Source organism: Nomascus leucogenys, chromosome 9 (assembly GCF_006542625.1).
Source record: "Nomascus leucogenys isolate Asia chromosome 9, Asia_NLE_v1, whole genome shotgun sequence".
Lineage (NCBI taxonomy): Eukaryota > Metazoa > Chordata > Mammalia > Primates > Hylobatidae > Nomascus > Nomascus leucogenys.
The window spans coordinates 100322413-100343794 of record NC_044389.1 but is presented as its reverse complement, the minus strand read 5'-3'; the positions used below and the strand labels follow the sequence as shown (position 1 = coordinate 100343794).

Below are 21382 nucleotides of genomic sequence, written 5' to 3'. Positions count from 1 at the left end.
ATAATATAAATAAACATAATACTCACGGCCCACTGTCCTAGTAAATTTACTAAAAAGTTGCCACTAAATCGAACAGACAGCATCTGGGAAATAACATACAGGTTTGACACCAAGGCCGACTGGAGGATGATGGGGATGTTGGAGGTGTAGAAGAGTTTGATGGGGTAGCTGCTGTACTGTCCTCGGTAGCGGGCTGACTTAATGGGCAGATCAACGCGAAATCCCTAAAAAACGAAACTGAGAGTAAGTGGGGGAGCTAGACACGTAAAGAAAAAAACAGAGACCAGAGAGGGAAAACAAAGAACAGTGGGGAGGATGAAAAGACAATGCCTGCCGGGCACGGGGGCTCATGCCTGTAATCCCAACACTTTGGGAGGCCGAGGCGGGCGGATCACGAGGTCAGGAGATCGAGACCATCCTGGCCAACGTGGTGAAATCCCATCTCTACTAAAATACAAAAAATTAGCCGGGCATGGTGATATGCACCTTTAGTCCCAGCTACTCAGGAGTCTGAGGCAGGGGAATCGCTTGAACCCAGAAGGCGGAGGTTGCAGTGAGCCGAGATTGTGCCATTGCACTCCAGCCTGGCGACAGGGCAAGACTCCATCTCAAAAAAAAAAAAAAAAATTAGCTGGGCGTGGTGGCACGTGCCTGTAATCTCAGCTACTGAGGAAGCTGAGGCAGGAGAATCACTTGAACTCGGGAGGAGGAGGTTGGAGTGAGCTAAGATCGCGCCACTGCACTCCAGCCTGGGCAACAAGAGCAAAACTCTGTCTCAGGAAAAAAAAGAAAAGAAAAGACAATGCTAACAGAGACGTTCTGCCTTTTAAAGTGTCGAGAGTCTGCTTCCTGCTGATGGGTCAAAACAAAAAACAAAAAAAGTACAGAGACTCCAATATTTCACGCCTTAAAATCAGAGTCTGGAGACTCTAATTGCAAAATTATACTTCCCTTGATCTTAAACCCTGACTTGTTAAACAACAGCATGTCAGATGGCATTCTCTTTAAGAGCAAAAGAAAAATCCACATCCCACTTACTTTGGTGAAAAGATTATACTTACTTGGAAATATATAACAACAGCAAACACAAAAACTGTAGCAATGAGGTTCATGAGATTGGGTAAGTTCTGCCGATAAAACGCCTCCCGTAAAGCTCGGACTTTGTCCGTCCTGGTGGCCAACAAATGGAACAGAGCTATGACTGCACCCTCAAACTCAGTACCTGGAAAATCAAGACAGATAGGACCTGTGGACTCATCGTCCAAAGCTGTCCCAAAGCTCAAACTAACCGTGAAAGTCCAGTATACAGCAGAAAATATGAGTCAAAAGAATTTACCAATGTTTGCTTTATGATATAGCCATGTGAGCAGGTTCTACAAACATTTAGATCATTGAGGCAAATCTATGTTTTTATAGCATAAATCCGAAGTTTTCTCAAGAGACTATTCTTGAAGAAAACATACAACGTAAAATTTACCAAAGCAAAATTTCATTCATAGAGATTTGCCTCTCTTTTACTTCAGGGAAGGGAGAGAGTGTTTTTAGGAAAAATAAACAGCAGCGAAGCAGAGCAGAGATGTCAGAATAAGAGACAGATGTCACTCTATTGAGCCTGCCTCGAAGTTTACCGCACCAAGAACATTAATCATCATTACAGTTTTCTTAAGGCTGGGATGAGAGTTTAGATATTAACCACTTAGGACAGTATCTGTTAGAAGTGGAGATGAGGAAGGGGAAAGAGAGAATGAAATATTTCAAAACTTCGGTGCTATTACAAAGCCAATTAGAAGAGCAGCAAAGTTGGGGTGCTCCAGGTGGATTCAAAGAACAACAGTCTTTTCATTTGAAAAATCTAAAATCCACTACCTTTTTATCCCCCTACGGATGCGGAAATCAGTCAAATAAATGACTTCTGCAGCAATGCCTTCAGCAAGGTTAACAAACGAAATTTTGAAAATCTGTTTGCAACCACTGAAATTTTAAATGAGCAGAGGCTAAAATTTTGATACTATTCTCTCTGAGGTAGTATTGCTTACTCCACAAATCTCTGCTTATTAAGTTTTGAAGAATTCGCATTCCTTATCCCCTAGGAGAGCAAACCAGAATGGCTCTAGGCATGTACTGCGACACGATGGGTTTGTTCCCAGCACACATCCAGCAAAACGCGTGCAGTTGCAGTCACTGTGCGATGTACCTCTGCCAGTGTTAATGGTAGTGGGACTAAAGGCCTTCCAGACAATGGTCTCACAGATGTTGGTGGCAATAAAGAGGGAAATCCCAGACCCCAAGCCGTAACCCTTCTGTAGCAGCTCATCTAACAGCAGCACAATCAAACCAGCAACAAACAACTGTGGGGAAAGAAATGCAAGTAAGCGGAAGCAAGAACAAACTCAAGAAAGGGGGAGAGGAACACCATTGGCTACTTCCAAGCTAGGGGCATTTTGAATATTAAGGCCTGATCGTTGCAATCTCACTGTGATGACCAACTGCATCTTTTGGCCTGCTTTCATTTACTCAGGCCAATCCAGGACAGTAAGAGGACTGGAAATACTGTTGCATTATAAAGCAGACATTTCAACTTTTAAAGTCTATTTACACTTATCTGAATAGTTTCTTTTGCAATGTTTAAATAAAGCCTGTTTGAAAAGCACACTGAAACAAAAAATGATCACAGTATTCTAGAATTTATGACAGCAAGAAACTGAAAACATCCCAAATACCTCCAAGGAAGTAAAAAGTCAGATGAATTCTGGTATAATAGCAAGATGGAAATGTACACTGCCATCAAAGGATAAGTCTAAGGGCTGTGTTGATCCTTTGAAAAAAGCATTATATATATTATATATATGTATATTCTATACAATGTGTACAGAATAAAAAACTATAACACAAATATGTACTCAAATACATACTCGAGCAACAATGTAAAAATGCATTCTATACACATAGTGACAAAGACTGAATGTAAATTTGAAGACAGTTAAGGTTAAGCTCATAATGTTTTTAAAAATGAAAGCATATTGACTTTATGGGATATTGAAAATTCTGAACTTGCTTCTTGGAGAAGGCATTCCTGTAAAAGCATGCATTAATTAAAAACAGTCCCTAGCCTTTCAAGTGACCTCCTCAGTCACATGACCCCTTCCCTGCACTTGAATAACCTAATCAAGACAGGAAGACAATATGCTTCCATGCCTCCAACCTCACACATGTCCCCACTTTAAAGACACCCTCCGGCAGAAGTGAGGAAGTCACTTCCATTCCTCCCAGCTCTCAAGCCGCCCACCCTCATTTTGTACTCACTTTATCCAGTATCACCTGCTGGAAGAGCGACCAAACTAACCACATGAGACCATTTTAGGCATGCTTACCTTACACAGTGTTGTTTTTCTCCTTAACTGCCATTTCAGTAGTTGGACAGAGCCTAACTTGTCTATTTACAGGCTTTTAGGCTGAGTTTCAATGGGCAGGAGAAAGGGTACGATTCTCCAAACTTCTAAGAAAGATCACGCTAATCCTTTACTGCTTGAAAACCAAGTTTGACATTTTGACAAAATAATGTAGAGGTTAGGACTTACTACTGATTCTATTCAACCACAATCATGTAATGAGTGAACAGAGACTCTCCATCATAAATAGAGAAACCCATCCTATGCAGGAGGCAACAGCCGTCCATGAACATCAGCCACAGAAAGCATCGTGATGGGCCTTGAGAAGGGACCTCTCCGGAGTCCCACAGCAGCTTTGAAACAACTCTAATTCTCCACACCCCCGTTCAGAACAGTGACCGTTGGACTACAGAGTGGTTCACGTATGTCCTGTGAAAATTAAACTCGGGTTTTTCCAAAGGGAGGAAGAAATTATACAGAAATGAGAAACGGTTTCTATAATTAAGGGAATAAAAGCCAGTAAACATCATGCATGCCTGTGAAAAAGGATGAGAACCCAGGAAGTGACAGCAGCGTCTACAGTGATGGGACCCAGAACCCTAACTGCCATGTGTTCACGGGGAATGGACGACATGTTTGATGAGCTGGTATAAATATGGCACTTAACATTTTAACCCTGCACAACACCTACACACAACTTGGTTTTGTCAAACTATCTTTTGTTCAGTATGTCAAAACATACTTACCTTTATTATGTGCCATGCACATTGATATTCTCTAATAGTTTTTTAAAATGTTAATCAAGACCTGCTATTTAGATTTCTAAACTCACTAGCTGAAAAACACTAACCATGTGAATGAAACATGAACAAATAGGGTGAGAAATACCTTCCACAACGGCATGCAAACAGTTTTCAAAACCTATGTTTCTGGGTGAAACACACTGATCCAATCATAGCTCTTCAGTGTATCCACATATTTTCAATGTTAGCAACGCCTTGAAAAGACACAAATGGGTCACTGCCCACCTATAATCAAACATGACATACCTCTTTATACATTAACACTAGAAGAATTAACCATAACACACATATTTGTATATCAGAATGCATGTAAATGAATCAGTATACATCCACTTCACTTGTTTCATTCTTGGACTGTATTTCTGACTTCTGAATACTGAAAATGAACAGCAAAATAGCTTAACTCTATTTTATATCAATTTAAATCCAGAACTGACTCTTTAAGAAGTCAACCCTGTAGCGAGCTGGCTGAGAATCGCTCAGTGGAGATTCCTTAGGAATCCGAATAGATCCTCAAGTGAGACACTAGAGACCTTTTCTCGATGTATAATGTTCCACGAGCTACATGCCAGTTCCAAGTGTCTTTTAAAAATCAAGATTATTCTAAACTCTGGATTGCAGAAGGAAAATGCTGTAAAGAAACAAAACTTCAGGCAACAACTGGCCTGTCCATACCCTCAACAATGCCTAAAGCATATGAAGAGAAAGCCTAAGCCCTGAGCGATACTAAAATCAGACTCCATCCAATGTGCCTCTTTCCCTAATCCCCAAGGGCTGTAAATTTGCCAATCAAGTGATTTGTAAATGGACAAATAAAGACAAAGACAAAGTTCATCTTTTTTTTTTTTTTTGAGACAGAGTCTCACTCTGTCGCCCAGGCTGGAGTGCAGTGGTGTGACCTCGGCTCACTGCAAACTTCGACTCCAGAGTTCAAGCGATTCTCCTGCCTCAGCCTCCCTAGTAGCTGGGATTACAGGCACACACTGCCACGCCTGGCTAATTTTTGTGGTTTTATTTTATTTTAGTTTTTGAGACAGAGTCCCGCTTTGTCGCCAGGCTGGAGTGCAGTGGCGCAATCTCAGCTCACTGCAACCTCCGCCTCCTGGGTTCGGCCTCGGCCTCCTGAATAGCTGCCACCACGCCCTGCTAGTTTTGTATTTTTAGTAGAGACAGAGTTTCACCATGTTGGCCAGGATGGTCTCGATCTCCTGACCTCGTGATCTGCCTGCCTAGGCCCCCCAAAGTGCTGGGATTACAGGTGTGAGCCACCGCACTCGGCCAATTTTTGTGTTTTTAGTAGAGACAGGGTTTCCCCATGTTGGCCAGACTGGTCTCAAACTCCTGACCTCAAGTGAACCACCCATCTCGGCCTCTCAAAGTGCTGGAATTACAGGTGTGAGCCACCACATCTGACAGTTATTCTTTAAGGAAACCTATCTTTTACCAAATGCGAACACACTGGGGATCAGAAAGCTTCCAAATAACCTGATTTTCATTAAAAATTCCTGCCATGGGCCGGGCGTGGTGGCTCACGCCTGTAATCCCAGCATTTTGGAAGGCCGAGGCAGGTGGATCACCTAAGGTCAGGAGTTCAAGACCAGCCTGGCCAACAGGGCAAAATCCCATCTCTACTAAAAATACAAAACTAGCTGGACGTGGTGGCAGGCCCCTGTAATCCCAGCTACTGGGGAGGCTGAGGCAGAAATGCTTGAACCTGGGAGGTGGAGGTTGCAGTGAGCCAAGATTGCACCACTGCACTTCAGTCTGGGAGACAGAGCAGGACTCCGTCTCAAAAAAATAAAGATAAAAAAAAAATTCCTGCCCTGGTCAAATGACAAAACAATTCCATCTCATTAGAAAAGTCATGTTTATTGTTAACAATGCTAAATAAACACTCGGACAGCATAACTTTCCTGGATATAAGTCACATTCATTAAATAATCATGTTTTGCTTCCTACATAACGTTTCTAATTTAAAAAACAGAATGCTCTGTAATCCCAGCACTTTGGGAGGCTGAGGAGGGCGGTTCTCCTGAGGTTGGGAGTTCAAGACCAGCCTGACCAACATGGAGAAACCCCGTCTCTATTTTAAAAGTACAAAATTAGCCGGGCATGATGGTGCATGCCTGTAATCCCAGCTACTTGGGAAGCTAAGGCAGGAGGATCGCTTGAACCCGGGAGGCAGAGGTTGCGGTGAGCCGAGATCGTGCTGAGCTGAGATTGCACCATTACACCCTAGTCTGGGCAACAAGAGTGAAACTCCATCTCAAAAAAAAAAACCAAAACCAAAACCAAAAAAAACAGAATGCTCAACCATGCCAGTCTGAGACAGTCCGATTTCCTTCTATGTATATATTAATAAACTGGTATTTGAGATTATTAAAAAATATTTTTCTCAGCTTGATCTTGATCTTTTGAACTGATAGAAAAAAATACCTGGCCGGGAACGGTGGCTTATGCCTGTAATCCCGGCACTTTGGGAGGCCGAGGCAGGCGGATCACGAGGTCAAGAGATCAAGACCATCCTGGCCAACATGGTGAAACCCCGTCTCTACTAAAAATACAAAAATTAGCTAGGCGTGGTGGTGCACGCCTGTAGTCCCAGCTACTCAGGAGACTGAGGCAGGAGAATTGCTTGAACCCAGGAAGGGGAGGTTGCAGTGAGCCGAGATCGCGCCACTGCACTTCAGCCTGGCGACAGAGCGAGACGCTGTCTCAAAAAAAAAAAAAAAGAAAAAAATTTCCTAAACTAATCCCAATTTCATAAAGTGAACAAGAGGAGGCATTTCCAAGAAAATCAGGACTCCAGATACCCATTGTTTATTAACTTAAACAAACTTCTTTTCAAAACACAAGAAAGATAACTTAAGTATGATCTGTTCTTGAGTAATTTATCTAAATGGTTTTTAAGGATTTTACAATAGAGAAATATCTTCTAAACTTAACATACTCTTAAGATACTTAGGGCTGGGCTCAGTGGCTCACGCCTGTAATCCCAGCACTTTGGGAGGCCGACGCGGCGAATCACGAGGTCAGGAGTTCAAGACCAGCCTGGCCAACATGGTGAAACCCCGTCTCTATTAAAAATACAAAAAATTAGCTGGGCGTGGTGGCAGGCACCTGTAATCTCAGCTACTCAGGAGGCTGAGGCAGGAGAATTGCTTGAACATGGGAGACAGAGGTTGCAGTGAGCTGAGATCGTGCCACTGCACTCTAGCCCAGGCAACAGAGTGAGACTCCGTCTCAAAAAAAAAAAAAGATACTTAGGACACTGATAATTATGTTGACCTTTAAAAATTCCATTCCCAAGCATCCATTTAAAAAACCCATGGAATATATTTATGTGTGTATAAATAGTGTTTCACGGACTCTAAGATATTACCATTTAAAACATCATTATTTTGTGCACTACTAAGAAACGAATACTGCCAATTAACTTATTACACAATACCCACCTTATTGCAAAGAATTTTAATTTTCTACTTACAGAAAGGTATTTTAGACCTAGAGGTAGATATTTATCATCTAGCTTGCCCTTCTACACATAAACAATAACTTTCATTTCAGTTACAAATCACAACAGATTTTCTGAACACCTTTAGACAGCGATTGAACTCAAACACCCATTCTGTGAAGAACACACTCAGCCAACTCAGGTCAGGATGACCTAACAGGCTGACACACGCGCAGGCGGTGACAACACCATGACTGCCTCCTGGCAGACCGCAAGTGGAAGGCACTGTTTACTGTACAAAAACATCCTGACTCCAGAGACATCAAAATGTGACAAATGTGTGTCTCAAGAATCAGTAAAATACAGTTGATCCATAATTCTTTGTATTGTGCAGTTATGAAGCTATTAGAGTAAATTTGAATTTTTCACATCAACACAATTTGAACACATCACGGTCATAGAAGGTTTTAAAAAAATTTTACATGTGTCACTTCAATGATCAAAATACTAGAATTAAATAATTCAAAAGTAAGAAAATGAATAAGCCAATCACCTGAAAAACTGTTAGAAAAGGAAAAAGGAATCAAACCGTTTTGTTATCTGCATAGGAAAATATAGGATTTCTTACCTGAATGATGATCAGGAGACAGATCCCGGCACCCATTTCCGCAGGATCCCCGTACATCCCCGTCATGACATACACAATGGCTTGCCCAATGGTAATGATCATACCAAACACTGATGAAAGTTGGGGGGAAAGGAGAGCATGCTTACCACCAAAGAGAAGAAAACACTAGAGAAAACATCTTTACCACGAGCAGTCTCAAATTTGGAAAACGCTCTTTAACTGCATTAATGCTCACGTTTCTGGGCTCCATTGAATAAAGCTCTATCTTTCGGTGTATCTCCAACTTCAATGATTTTGGCTCCAGCTAACAACTGCATAATCAAACCAGATGTTACAATTGGGGAGATACCCAATTCCATTAAAGTTCCTGGAAAGGAAGGGCAGAGAAGTGTGCAATGTTTGTTGTACACGATACAAACTGATTTAGAGGTGTCGCACTCCCTAATTACCTCAACTGAAACACCTGTAAATTTTAACAAGCAAATTTTCATTTCTTAAACATTAATTGCTAAGAAAAGTTCTCATGTATTAACACAATCCTGCAGCAATGCCCTGAATAAAAAGTACTATAGGCTTGGCGCAGTGGCTCACGCCTGCAGTCCCCACACTTTGGGAGGCCGAGGTGTGTGGATCACCTGAGGTCAGGAGTTCAAGACCAACTGGCCAATATGGTGAAACCCCGTCTCTACTAAAAATGCAAAAATTAGCCGGGTGTGGTGGTGGGCACCTGTAATCCCAGCTACTCAGGAGTCTGAGGCAGGAGAATCACTTGAACCTGGAAGGCAGAGGTTGCAGTAAGCCGAGATTGTGCCACTGCACTCTAGCCCAGGCAACAGAGTGAGACTCCGTCTCAAAAACAAACCAAAAAAATAGAATTTACAGGGAGAAATAAGAAAACCAAATATGCCAACTGTATAAGGAAGGTATGGAATCAAGTAATTCTACAGTGCTGAGACTTTTCCTGGGCCACTCTGTCACATCACTCCCTTCAATCCTGTTTTCATAAATGCTGAAAAGGTGGCCTTCATGTGAGAAAATAGTCCAACTTAAGGGGGATTTTTGATGTCGTCTCAGATACTTCCTCAATAGTAAAAAATAAAAACATGTTTTAGTGTTTAAGACATTAGATAGATTTATTGGCCAGGCGTGGTGGCTCATGCCTGTAATCCCAGCACTTTGGGAGGCCAAGGCCAACGGATCACCTGAGGTCAGGAGATTGAGACCATCCTGGCCGTCTCTACTGAAAATACAAAAATTGGCCGGGTATGGTGGCGTGCACCTGTAGTCCCAGCTACTCGGGAGGCTGAGGCAGGAGAATCCCTTGAACCGAGGAGCTGGAGGTTGCAGTGAGCCAAGATTGCACCACTGCACTCCAACCTGGCGACAGAGTGAGACTCCATCTCAAAGAAAAAAAAAAGCCAGGGATGGTGGCTCACACCTATAATCCCAGCACTTTGGGAGGCCAAGGCGGGCAGATCATCTGAGGTCGGGAGTTCGAGACCTGCCTGACCAACATGGAGAAACCCCATTTCTAATAAAAATACAAAAGTATCCGGGCATGATGGTGCATGCCTGTAATCCCAGCTACTTGGGAGGCTGAGGCAGGAGAATCGCTTCAACCAGGGAGGTGGAGGTTGTGGTGAGCCAAGATTCCACCATTGCACTCCAGCCTGGGCAACAAGAGCGAAATTCTGTCTCAAAAAAAAAAAAAAAAAAAGAAAAGAAAAATGGCCGGGCATGGTGGCTCACACCTGTAATCCCAGCACTTTGGGAGGCCGAGGCGGGCGGATCATGAGGTCAGGAGTTTGAGACCAGCCTGGCCAATATGGTGAAACCCCGTCTCTACTAAAAATACAAAAATTAGCTGGGCGTGGTGGTGGGCACCTGTTGTCCCAGTTACTCAGGAAGCTGAGGCAGAAGACTCGCTTGAACCTGGGAGGCAGAGGTTGCAGTGAGCCGAGATTGTGCCACTGCACTCCAGCCTGGGCGACACAGCAAGACTCTGTCTCAAAAAAAAAAAAAAAGACATTAGATACATTTCTTAAGTTAAATCACCAAAATTTATTATTGCAAATAGCTCTAGTCCAGAAATAGACTTAATCAAGCTTTAATGAGTATTTGATATAAGAAATACGGCATTTCAAATCAGTAGAGAAAAAAAGAATGGACCTTGGCAAAAAAACTGGCCATTTTTAGGAAATTAAACCTAGATTCCTTACCTCATGCCTCAGGCTTCACATCAAAACAAACGCTACATGTATAGAAATTTTTTGTCTTTTTTTTTTAGACAGAGTCTCACTGTCACCCAGGCTGGAGTACAATGGCACGATCTTGGCTCACTGCAACCTCCACCTCCTGGATTCAAGCAATTCTCCAGCCTCAGCCTCCCGACTACCTGAGATTACAGGCGTGAGCCACCATGCCCGGCTAATTTCTGTGTTTTTGGTAGACATGGGGTTTCACTACATTGGCCAGTCTGGTCTCAAATTCCTGACCTCAAGTAATCTGCCCTCCTTGGCCTCCCAAAGTGCAGGGATTACAGGCATGAGCCACTGCACCCAGCCTCCATGTATAGAAAATTTAAACATAAACAATAAATGACAAAAATACTAGAAGGAAATATGGGTGAGTAGCTTATCATCTTGGGGAAGAAAGTCTTTCTAACCATGGCAAAAAATCTAGAAACCACAAAGAAAAAGATGGAAGATATGATTAGATACAACTACAAAACTTCCACGTCGCAAAAGGCAGCATAATGGTTAAAATAAAACTATTTAGACGGACACAGTGGCTCAAGCCTGTCATCCCAACGCTTTAGGAGGCTGAGGCAGGCAGATCACTTGAGGCCAGGAGTTTGAGAGCAGCTTAGGCAACAAAGTGAGACCCTGTCTCTACAAAAAATTAAAATACTAGCCAGACATGGTGGTGCCTGGTTGTGGTCTCAGCTACATGGGAGGCTAAGGCAGGAGTATCACTTGGCCAGGAGGTCAAGGCTGCAGTGAGCTGTGTTTGCACCACTGCACTCCAGCCTGGGCAACAGAGCAAGAGCCTGTCCCAAAAGAAGAAAAAAAAATTAAACACAAATGACAAAAAGTTCTTATCTCTCATATGCAAAGAGCTCTTACAAATCAATTTAAAAAATGAACAAACTGGCCGGGCACGGTGGCTCACACCTGTAATCCCAGCACTTTGGGAGGCTGAGGCAGGCGGATCACAAGGTCAGGAGATCGAGACCATCCTGGCTAACACGGTGAAACCCCACCTGTACTAAAAAATACAAAACATTAGCCAGGCATGGTGGTGGGTGCCTGTAGTCCCACCTACTCAGGAGACTGAGGCAGGAGAATGGTGTGAACCCGGGAGGCAGAGCTTGCAGTGAGCTGACATCGCGCCACTGCACTCCAGCCTGGGCGACACAGCGAGACTCCATCTCAAAAAAAAAAAAAAAAAAATGAACAAACCAATTTAAAAAGGAAGCAGCAGATACATGATGTGTCTGCTCCTGATGAAGCTTTCTCAGGAAAATGCAGCACAGGAGTAGGCCCCCAGCATCCAAACCTGTACTGTGCAACCCTGGAACTCTAATGGAAGCTGATCCTACCTGGCGTGAACCCTGGTCATCTGGAATTTTAAACTAATAACTAATCTGGGGCCAGGCACAGTGACTCAAACCTGTAATCCCAGCACTTTGGGAGGCAGAGGCGGGTGGATCACCTGAGGTCAGGAATTCAAGACCAGCCTGGCCAATATGGTGAAATCCCGTCTCTACTAAAAATACAAAAAATTAGCAGGGCATGGTAGCCTGTGCCTCCAATTCCAGCTATTCAGGAGGCTGAGGCAGGAAAATCACTTGAACCTGGGAAGTGGAGGTTGCAGGGAGCCAAGATCACGCCACTGTACTCCAGCCTGGGCAACAAGAGCGAAACTCGGTCTCAAAAAAAAAAAAAAAATCTGGGAGTGTGGAGCTGAATCGCACAGAAAATGGAAAATATTCACCAATCCCTGCTGCTGAGGCCTAAGGGCTGGCCTGGCTCTCCCTCTTCCTGGGGCTTAGCTGTTCACCTCCACTTTAGATTCCAAAAAATAACCAGTATCCTTCCAGCAAGTATCATGTTTCTCTTTAAGCTAGTCAGTGATTTCCTATTCATTTTCTCCTTTATTTAAAAATTTTTTTTTCTTTTTTCTTTTCATGTCAGATGGGTAATGTCCCAACAGCCTAACAAGGCTGGAGAGAGGCACATCTCACACATGAGCGTGAAGATCCAATCATCACATCTACAGACGATGAAAGCATCTAGTTTCCTATTACTTATAACAAAAAGGAATCTAACACACTAATAAAAGTCCACTTATACAAGAAATACAAATGTTCCATAAAAACAGAAAACAATGTTCAAACTCACCAATCTATAAAGAAATCAAAATTAAGTAACTGATGCCAGCTTTTACCTGTCTGACTGACAAGGACTAAAATACTAATAATATCCACTGTTGAAAGAGAAACGGTCATTCTCATATATTGTCACTGAGAGTGTAAAATCCAACAACTGTTTTGGAAGATAATTTAGCTTTCTCTGTCAAAAATTTTAGCGTGCCTATCTTGTGACCTAACAGTTGAACTTCTAGAAATTCATTCTATCAAAAAGTTACAGAAGGGTGTGATAGCCTTCATTGTAGCATTGTTTATAATGATATGAAATCGGGGGAAAAAACATAATATATGACAAGAAAGGACGCTAGTGGCCTGCAGAAGTTTCCCATCTTCCTTCAAATGTGCTCCATCCAACGGTCTCCAAGCCCTTCATGATCTGACTTAGATACATCTGCAACATCAGGTCCCACCACTCCTCCCTCCTTTCATTTCTTCCACCCCATACTCACCTCCTCAATGTTCCTTTCTTTTGAGATAGGGTCTGGCTGTGTCACCCAGGCTAGAGTGCAGTGGCGTGATCTCGGCTCACTGCAACCTCTGCCTCCCAGGATCGAGCCATCCTCCCACCTCAGCCTCCCAAGTAGCTGGGACCACAGTACACGTGACCACGCCTGGCTAATTTTTGTGTTTTTAGTAGAGATGGGGTCTCGCTTTGTTGCCCAGGCTGGTCTCGGACTCCTGACCTCAAGTGATCTGCCCGCTTCAGCCTCCCAAGTGTTGGGATCACAGGTGTGAGCCTCTGTGCCCAGCCTCTCCTCAATGATCTTTGAACACACCAAGCACAGGCTCACCTCAGGGCCTTTGCACTGGCTCTTCCCTACAATGTCCCTCCCTCAGGTCTTCATGTGGCCTCCTCTCTCACTTCCTGCAGGTGTCTTCAAAGATCACCTTCCTAGAGCACCTTCCCCACCCCAGGCACCTCCCCAAACAGCAAATATCAACTCCATGACAATTGGGACATTGTCTTGTTCATTGCTCTAATCTCGGCACCTCGCACAAAGGCTGACACACAATATGAACTCAGTAAGTATTTGCTGAATGAATGATCAAATAAATCACGGTGTATCCTTATAATGGAATAATAACATGGCCATTAACAGCTCATGTAAGATATTAAGTAAACAAAGTAGCAGAATAGTATATACAGGACATCTTACTTTTGAGTTATAAGAAGTATATAGACACATGTAGGTGAACGTATGTGCAAAGAAAAGGCCTCAATGGATAGTCACCAATCTACCAACTCCTCCAGAGCTCCCCTCAGAAGTCACACTTTTCTTTTCAGCTTCCTATAAATCTGTATATAAATTGCTAGTGCATTTTTAAAATAATAAATCAATATTACCTTTATAACCTAAAAACATCAAAAAAAATCTGCCATCTACTTAAAGTGTTTCCAGGCTGGGTACAGTGGCTCACACCTGTAATCCCGGCACTTTGAAAGGCTGGGGAGGGAGGATGGCATGAACCCAGGAGTTTGAGACCAGCCCAGACAACATAGCAAAACCTCATCTTCACAAAACTACAAAAATTAGCCAGGCATTGTGGCACGCGCCTGTAGTCCCAGCTATTCAGGAGGCTGAAGTGGGAGGATCACCTGAAAAAAGTGTTTCCAAAAAAGAGGCGACCACTGTTCCTAAATGCAAGAAACCTCACGACTGGTCATACCCGTTGCTAGTCTCACTGTCCAGCATCCCCAGCCACAATTTCCCAGATGAACCATGCTGCTTGAGGCTTCAGGCTCAGCTCCAGCTGAGCTCCCCCATTGGCTCACACACACTGGACTCCTTTTTTGTTTTTTTTTTTTGAGACAGAGTCTTACTCTGTTACCCAGGCTGGACTGCAGTGGTGCGATCTTAGTTCGCTGCAACCTCCACCTCCCAGGTTCAAGCAATTCTCTTGCCTCAGCCTCCTGAGTAGCTAGGATTACAGGTGCATACCACCACACCTGGCTAATTTTTCTATTTTTAGTAGAGACAGGGGGTTTCACCATGTTGGCCAGGCTGGTCTCAAACTCCTGACCTCAGGTGATCCGCCCACCTTGGCCTCTCAAAGTGCTGGGATTACAGGGGTGAGCCACGGCACCCCACCTGGACTCCAATTCCAATGTTATCTGGACATCACCTTCTTTGACACTGAAGATCAGGGTTTTCTAGTCCGTGAAAACCCAAGAACAGGTTTCTCTATCATAATGGTAATCACACGGTGTGTCATTATCTACATGTTAGGCTTTTCTAGGCAATGATATCCTCCCCCTCCCTGTAGACACTGAAAACTCATTGCTAATCCACATGTTTCCATCTGTTTGCTATGAGTAGGAGTGTGGAGACAGAAGAGACACGCATACCTCTATTGGAAGCCAGAATAACTCTCATCCAGTAGAAAGGATCTGCAGAATCTGATGACATGATTCCAAACAGTGGGATCTAAAATAGTACACAAAATAGTTTATGAAACTGTATTATATAAGGCTGAGGCATAAGAATCGCTTGAACCCAGGACGCAGAGGCTGCAGTGATCTGAGATCGCGCCACTGCACTCCAGCCTGGGTGACAGGAGACTCTGTCTCAAAAAAAAAAGTATAAAGTGTGCACTTAATTTACAGTGTATTCACTTACTGTTTGCAATACTTTTTTAAAAACTATTCTTATGTTCTTTAACAAAAACAAGCGTATCTTCAAGGTAAAGCTGCTTATTAAAAAGAAAATAAAAAGAAAAACATTCCATCACACAGATAAGAGTTAATAAAAAAATAATTAAAAGAACCAGAAAGTGAAAATAAAAATAAAAACAACAAATCATTACTTAGTGCATTCACTAGTAAATACTCACTAGTATTTACGGTTACGGAGTGTGGTGGTACAACAATGTGAATATTCCTAATGTTACCAAACTGCACATCTAGAAATGGGTAAGATGGCATATTTTCTATACTTTTACCACAATTTAAAAAACACTCCCACCAGTAGATTATGGAATATTATACCTGCCTGGTCATAGAATAATTTTGCAAAGCTCTATGTACTAAAGACAGCCAAGGTCACTCTTCTCAATGTAAGACTGAAGATGATATCCACAATGGAATATTACATGGCCACTAAAAATTATGCTTACTCAACCTGTAATAACATGGAAGAAGTACTTATGTCATAAAACTAAATATAAAATAGCAATTCTAAACCAGGGGTGATTTTAGCCCCCACCCAAGACATTTGGCAATATCTAGAGACATTTTTGGTTATCACAACTTGGGGCCGAGGTGGAGACCAAAGTGACTCCATCTTCGATGCTAATCTACCATGTTGACTTCTGCTCAACCCTGGTCCCAGGGATAACTCCTGATTCCTGCTTTATTTACAGTCCTTAGTGTAAGAACATGTACTCGCTATAAATCCTGCCCTGAGATCCAAGCAACCTTGATGCTATTACACAAATAACAGGCTGTGACACACAGCATTCTTGCATGTTCTGGAAGGCTGCCTTCAATTGTCCTGCACAAAGCACGTACACCCTTTCCCTATGATAGATTAGCCCTGGGTGCGGGAGTAAGAATGCAGGCCTTTCCCCGTCTTACTGCTGCCCCAAACTATGCTTCTGTCCATAAAATCACCCTCTACTGACAAACTGGATTTGTCTCCTTCATTCATTGGTTTCGTAGCTCCTTCATGGGGATCATTTTGCATATACAGCCCTTTCACAGAACAGGGGGTGATGGCTAGTAGAGGCCAGAGATGCTGCTGAACATCCTAAAATACACAGGACAGACCCCCGGGACAAGGAGTCATCCTACCTCAAATTCAGGAGTGCAACTGTTAAGAAGCCCTAGTATAAAAACAAAGTACAAAAGTGTCTATATAAACTATGACACTGTAAATAGATGTACAGAAAATAAAACTAGGAGGAGATATCTTTTTAAATCCTAAACAGCAGTTATCTGTAGATGGTGGGATTATGGTTGACTTTTTCTTCTGTATTCTTTTCAAACGTATCAAATTTTCCATAATGAGGACATTAACTTTTCATTAAAACAACACCACCACCACCAAAAAACAACTCAAGTTCGGATTGCTTCCTATTATACAACCCATGTTTAGGATACAGCACTTGGCCTTAAGCCCTCCTTAATGATGTGGGGATTAGACAAAGACATTTCAAAAACCTTCTCTATATGAAACTGATTTTTAAGAAAGTTACAAAAGATGCTGGCAGCAATTTTAAACAACTCATGTGGTCAACCTAAACCTCTCTGAAAGTCTGAATTTATTAACTGGGTAATAAAACTGGTGAAGCATGAAACATGGATATTTTATGTGCACCTGGCAGCTGTAGACACTCTTCATTTAAAGTGAGAGGTGAGCGCCAGGCACGATGGCTCAGGCCTGTAACACCAGCATCTTGGGAGGCCAATGTGGGCAGATCACTTGAGGCCAGGAGTTCGAGATCAGCCTGGCCAACATGGTGAAACTCCATCTCTACTAAAAATACAAAAATTAGCAGGGAGTGGTGGCTCCTGCCTGTAATCCCAGCTACTCGGGAGGCTGAGGTAGGAGAATTGCTTGAACCTGGGAGGCAGAGGTTGCAGTGAGCAGACATCGTGCCACTGAACTCCAGCCTGGGCAAAAGAACAAGACTCCATCTCAAAAAAAAAAAAAAAACAAAAATGGCTGGGAGTGGTGGCTCACATCTGTAATCCCAGCACTTTGGGAGGCCGAGACGGGTGGATCACGAGGTCAGGAAATTGAGATGAGATCATCCTGGCTAACATGGTGAAACCCCATCTCTACTAAAAATACACACAAAAAATTAGCTGGGTGTGGTGGCACGTGCCTGTAGTCCCAGCTACTCAGGAGGCTGAGGCAGGAGAATCGCTTGAATCCAGGAGGCGGAGGTTACAGTGAGCCGAGATCACGCCACTGCACTCCAGCCCGGGTGACAGAACGAGACTCTGTCTCAAAAACAAACAAACAAACAAACAAGAGAAACATTACAGGAGAGTCCATACCAAAATATTCCACAAGTGGAGAGCGATCACTCTGCCCAAAGACCTTCTTTAATTCCCCATGGTTAGGTGCTCTGTGGGAAACGGAACAAGCCAACCTCCCATAATCAATGGTATACCCTCCTTTCCTGCAGCCAGTAGGATTATTAAAATTGGTTTCTAATTTTATTTCGCTTAGTAAATTCCAGAGCTAGAGGATCATGTACAACAACAGGTGGGCAACAATAGGAGCCTATTCTGTATGAATCTGTCACAGTTGCAGAGTTCCAAACTTTGCACTATATTTAAAATAATAATCAGTTTCAACTTGTTAAGGCACTCTAAGCAGATGGCCATTAGCCTGCCGTTGTTTCTGTACCCTGAAATCTCACAAAAGAAAACTGAAAATGACCTTAGAGGATATTTAATTCTGAATGAGTTTCAGCCAATTACAGACAGCCAACCAACCTACTGGCTACACAGAAACCTCTCACTGGAACATAATGAAATGAGGCAAACGCCTAGCTGTAGCCAATCAAGTAATTTCTTTACTTCTGCAATTCTTTACTTCTGCTAAAAAAGCTCACTGCCCACACCCATGGAGCAGCTCTCGGCCTCTCTACCCATGCTGAGTGCTGTCAGGTTCAGGAATCCTTTAATGCTCAAATAAACCCTAAGTTTATCTTGTCTGAAGTTTCTCTTTTAACAAACTTGACAAAATACAGTATAGTACTTAGAGAAACAAAGCATTCCATGCCCTAATGGAAACCTGAACTAATCAGATGGAGAAACAGAAAATTAGCACCAGGGATTTCCAAACCGAAAACCCAACAAGGTATTTCTGGGGGAAGATAGCAAGATGAAATTAAATCACAGCATTTTCCTCCACTGACACATAATAAAACACTTTTTTTTTTTTTTTTGACACAGAATCTCACTGTCACCCAGGATGGAGTGCAGTGGTATGATCTTGGCTCACTGCAACCGCCGCCTCCCAGGTTCAAGCAATTATCCTGTCTCAGCCTCCCAAGTAGCTGGGATTACAGGTGTGCCACCATGCCCGGCTAATTTTTGTATATTTAGTAGAGACGAGGTTTCACCATTTTGGCCAGGCTGGTCTAAAACTCCTGATCTGCCCGCCTCTGCCTCCCAAAGTGAGGGGATTACAGGTGTGAGTCACCACACCCAGCCTAAAAAACATTTTTTAAAACATGTAAAATAGCAAAAGCTACCAAGAATGAAAAAAAGCTATGGAAAGAGAAAAAACATCTGTGAAGCACCCAAACAAGAAAAGGGATTGTCAACTTGAAGCCTGGTGGTCCTAGGGGAAAAACTCCAGACAGCTGAGGAGGAAGGAGACTCAGCACCAGAGCTGCTCGTGACCCTCACAATGGGAGGTCGACAGGATCTCAGACCTCCCACCAACGTTCCAAATCTGGAGGAAGTAAACCGCAGATATTCTTGTCTTATTCCCTCCTCTGGATAAGAAGGAAGAGAAACAACAGCTGGGAAGAAATGGATAAAAGAGAAGACAGCAACCGGCTGAGCCTCTCTGACGGAAGTGAAGTATAATGGGCTACACTGAATTGGGAATGAAAAATTCTCCCACTACAGGGCAGCAATCTGGAGCCTAGAATGAAAGACACAGCCCCTCAGTCATATGGCAGACAGCTTCTCAAGACAGTTAACAAAAGACCAAGAAATACTACACATTCCAAAATAACTAGAAGGGTCAGGGCACGGTGGCTCGCGCCTGTAATCCCAGCACTTTGGGAGAGAGGCAGGTGGATAACTAGAGCTCAGGAGTTCAAGACCAACCTGGCCAACATGCTGAACTCCCGTCTCTACTAAAAACAGTAAAATTAGCCAGGTGTGGTGGCACGCGCCTGTAATCCCAGCTACTTGGAAGGCTGGGGCACAAGAACTGCTTGAACCCGGGAGGTGGAGGTTCCAGTGAGCTGAGACTGCACCACTGCACTCCAGCCTGGGTGACAGAGCTGAGACTCCGTCTCAAACAAAAACAAAAACAAAAAATAGCTGGAAGGGAATATGTCAAATATTTCTAGCGTAAAGACAAGTTATTTAAGGTGATGGATATCCTCATTACCCTGATTTAATCTTTATACATTATACAAATGCATTAAATTATCACATGTCCACTGAAAATATATACATCAGTTACATACCAATTAAATAATTTTTGTAAGTGAAGAGAGAGCAGAGTCCAGGCAGCATGTACTGTACTTATCTCAGTTTATCTCACCTCCTACCACTCCCTAAAGAAAAGTGGCTAGAATCTCTTTGAGATTCAGAGGAAAGAGAATAAAGAAATCTCCCATACTAGACAGAGCTGCCTAAGCATGAGAAAGATGAAAAGAAACAGTTTGGCAACTATATAAACGTATTAGAGAAGAAATAATATAACCCTAAGATGCATAAATTAATTTATTACATGAAACAGTCATGTGAGGCTGGGCCCATTAAAAAAATCAAACAAAAAAGGCCAGTCACGGTGGCTCATGCCTGTAATCCCAGCACTTTGGGAGGCCAAGGTGGGCAGATCACTTGAGGTCAGGAGTTCGAGACCAGTCTGGCCAACATGGTGAAACCCCATCTCTACTAAAAATACAAAAAAATTAGCTGGGCATGGCGGCTCAGGCCTGTTGTCCCAGCTACTTGAAAGGCCGAGGCAGGAGAATCGAAAAAAAAAGAACAGGCATGTGAAATGTCATTCTTTGTTTTCTTCTTGGATTCTTGAACTTTAGCAGCAGGGCCTAAAATATGTATTATCTGAACCTTGACAGAAAAAAATTCACTGAGCGCTGGATTAGAAGACTCAATATTGTCAAGATGGTAATTCTCTTAAATTGATCTCTGAATTCAGAGTAACACGAATGATAATCCCAGCACGCTTTCTTGTAGAAACTGACAAACCGATTTTAAAATCTGTATGGAAATACGAAGGACCTTCTGAAAAAGAAGAACAAAGTTGGAGTAATGATTACAAACCGATCACAGGACTTACTAAGAATTGGCTTACAGTAGGATGGACACATACATAGATCAATAGAGAACACAGAACAGACTCGTGCTTATGTGGTTAACCAATTTTCAACAAAGAGGCCTGCGTAATTCAATGGGGAATTTTTCTCAGCAAATGGTGCTGGATACTCATGTAAAAGGAAATGAAAATCAACCCTTACCTCACACTACACACAAAAATTACCTTGGAACAGATCACAGACCAAAACATACAAGCTAAAACTATAAAATGCTTGGAAAAACACAGGAGACAATCTTCATGACATTAGAACAGGCAAAAATTCCTTAGGAAGCAAAAACTCTAAGCCATCCAAGGAACAAAAAAACATAAACTAAACTTCATCAAAATTTACAACTCCCACTGGGCACAGTGGCACGCGCCTGTAGTCCCAGCTACTCAGGAAGATGAGGCAGGAAGATTGCTTGAGCCCAGGAGTTCGAGGACAGCCTGGGCCACATAGCAAGAGTCTGTCTCTGAAAAAAAATAAAAATAAAAATAAATGTTTAAACTTCTGTTCTTCAAAAGACACTGTTAAGAAAAAAGGCAAGCCACAGACTGGGAGAAGTAATTTATAATACACACATCTAACAAAGGACTTGTATCCAGAAAATGTAAAAATGGTTATAATTCAATGGTGAGACAATAATCAATTTTT

The 21382-nt window shown here is 42.8% G+C and overlaps 1 protein-coding gene and 1 non-coding gene across 7 annotated transcripts in view; both read right to left on the bottom strand.

Annotated features, from left to right (window-relative positions):
- SEC61A2 (SEC61 translocon alpha 2 subunit) overlaps positions 1 to 21382 on the bottom strand; it is a 109196-nt gene that overhangs the window by 77160 nt on the left and 10654 nt on the right. For all 6 annotated transcript variants that reach the window (XM_030819259.1, XM_030819261.1, XM_030819260.1 and 3 more), the window contains exons 4-9: positions 15054 to 15132; positions 8510 to 8641; positions 8275 to 8384; positions 2195 to 2348; positions 1062 to 1222; positions 27 to 224 (exon numbers count right to left, since the gene is read on the bottom strand). In XM_030819259.1, coding sequence (XP_030675119.1) covers positions 27 to 224; positions 1062 to 1222; positions 2195 to 2348; positions 8275 to 8384; positions 8510 to 8641; positions 15054 to 15132 — 834 coding nt within the window. The remainder of the gene's footprint in view (positions 1 to 26; positions 225 to 1061; positions 1223 to 2194; positions 2349 to 8274; positions 8385 to 8509; positions 8642 to 15053; positions 15133 to 21382) is intronic.
- Positions 12465 to 12568, bottom strand: LOC115836839. The gene has a single exon (XR_004031845.1). It is a non-coding gene; the product is annotated as a small nucleolar RNA U13 (small nucleolar RNA).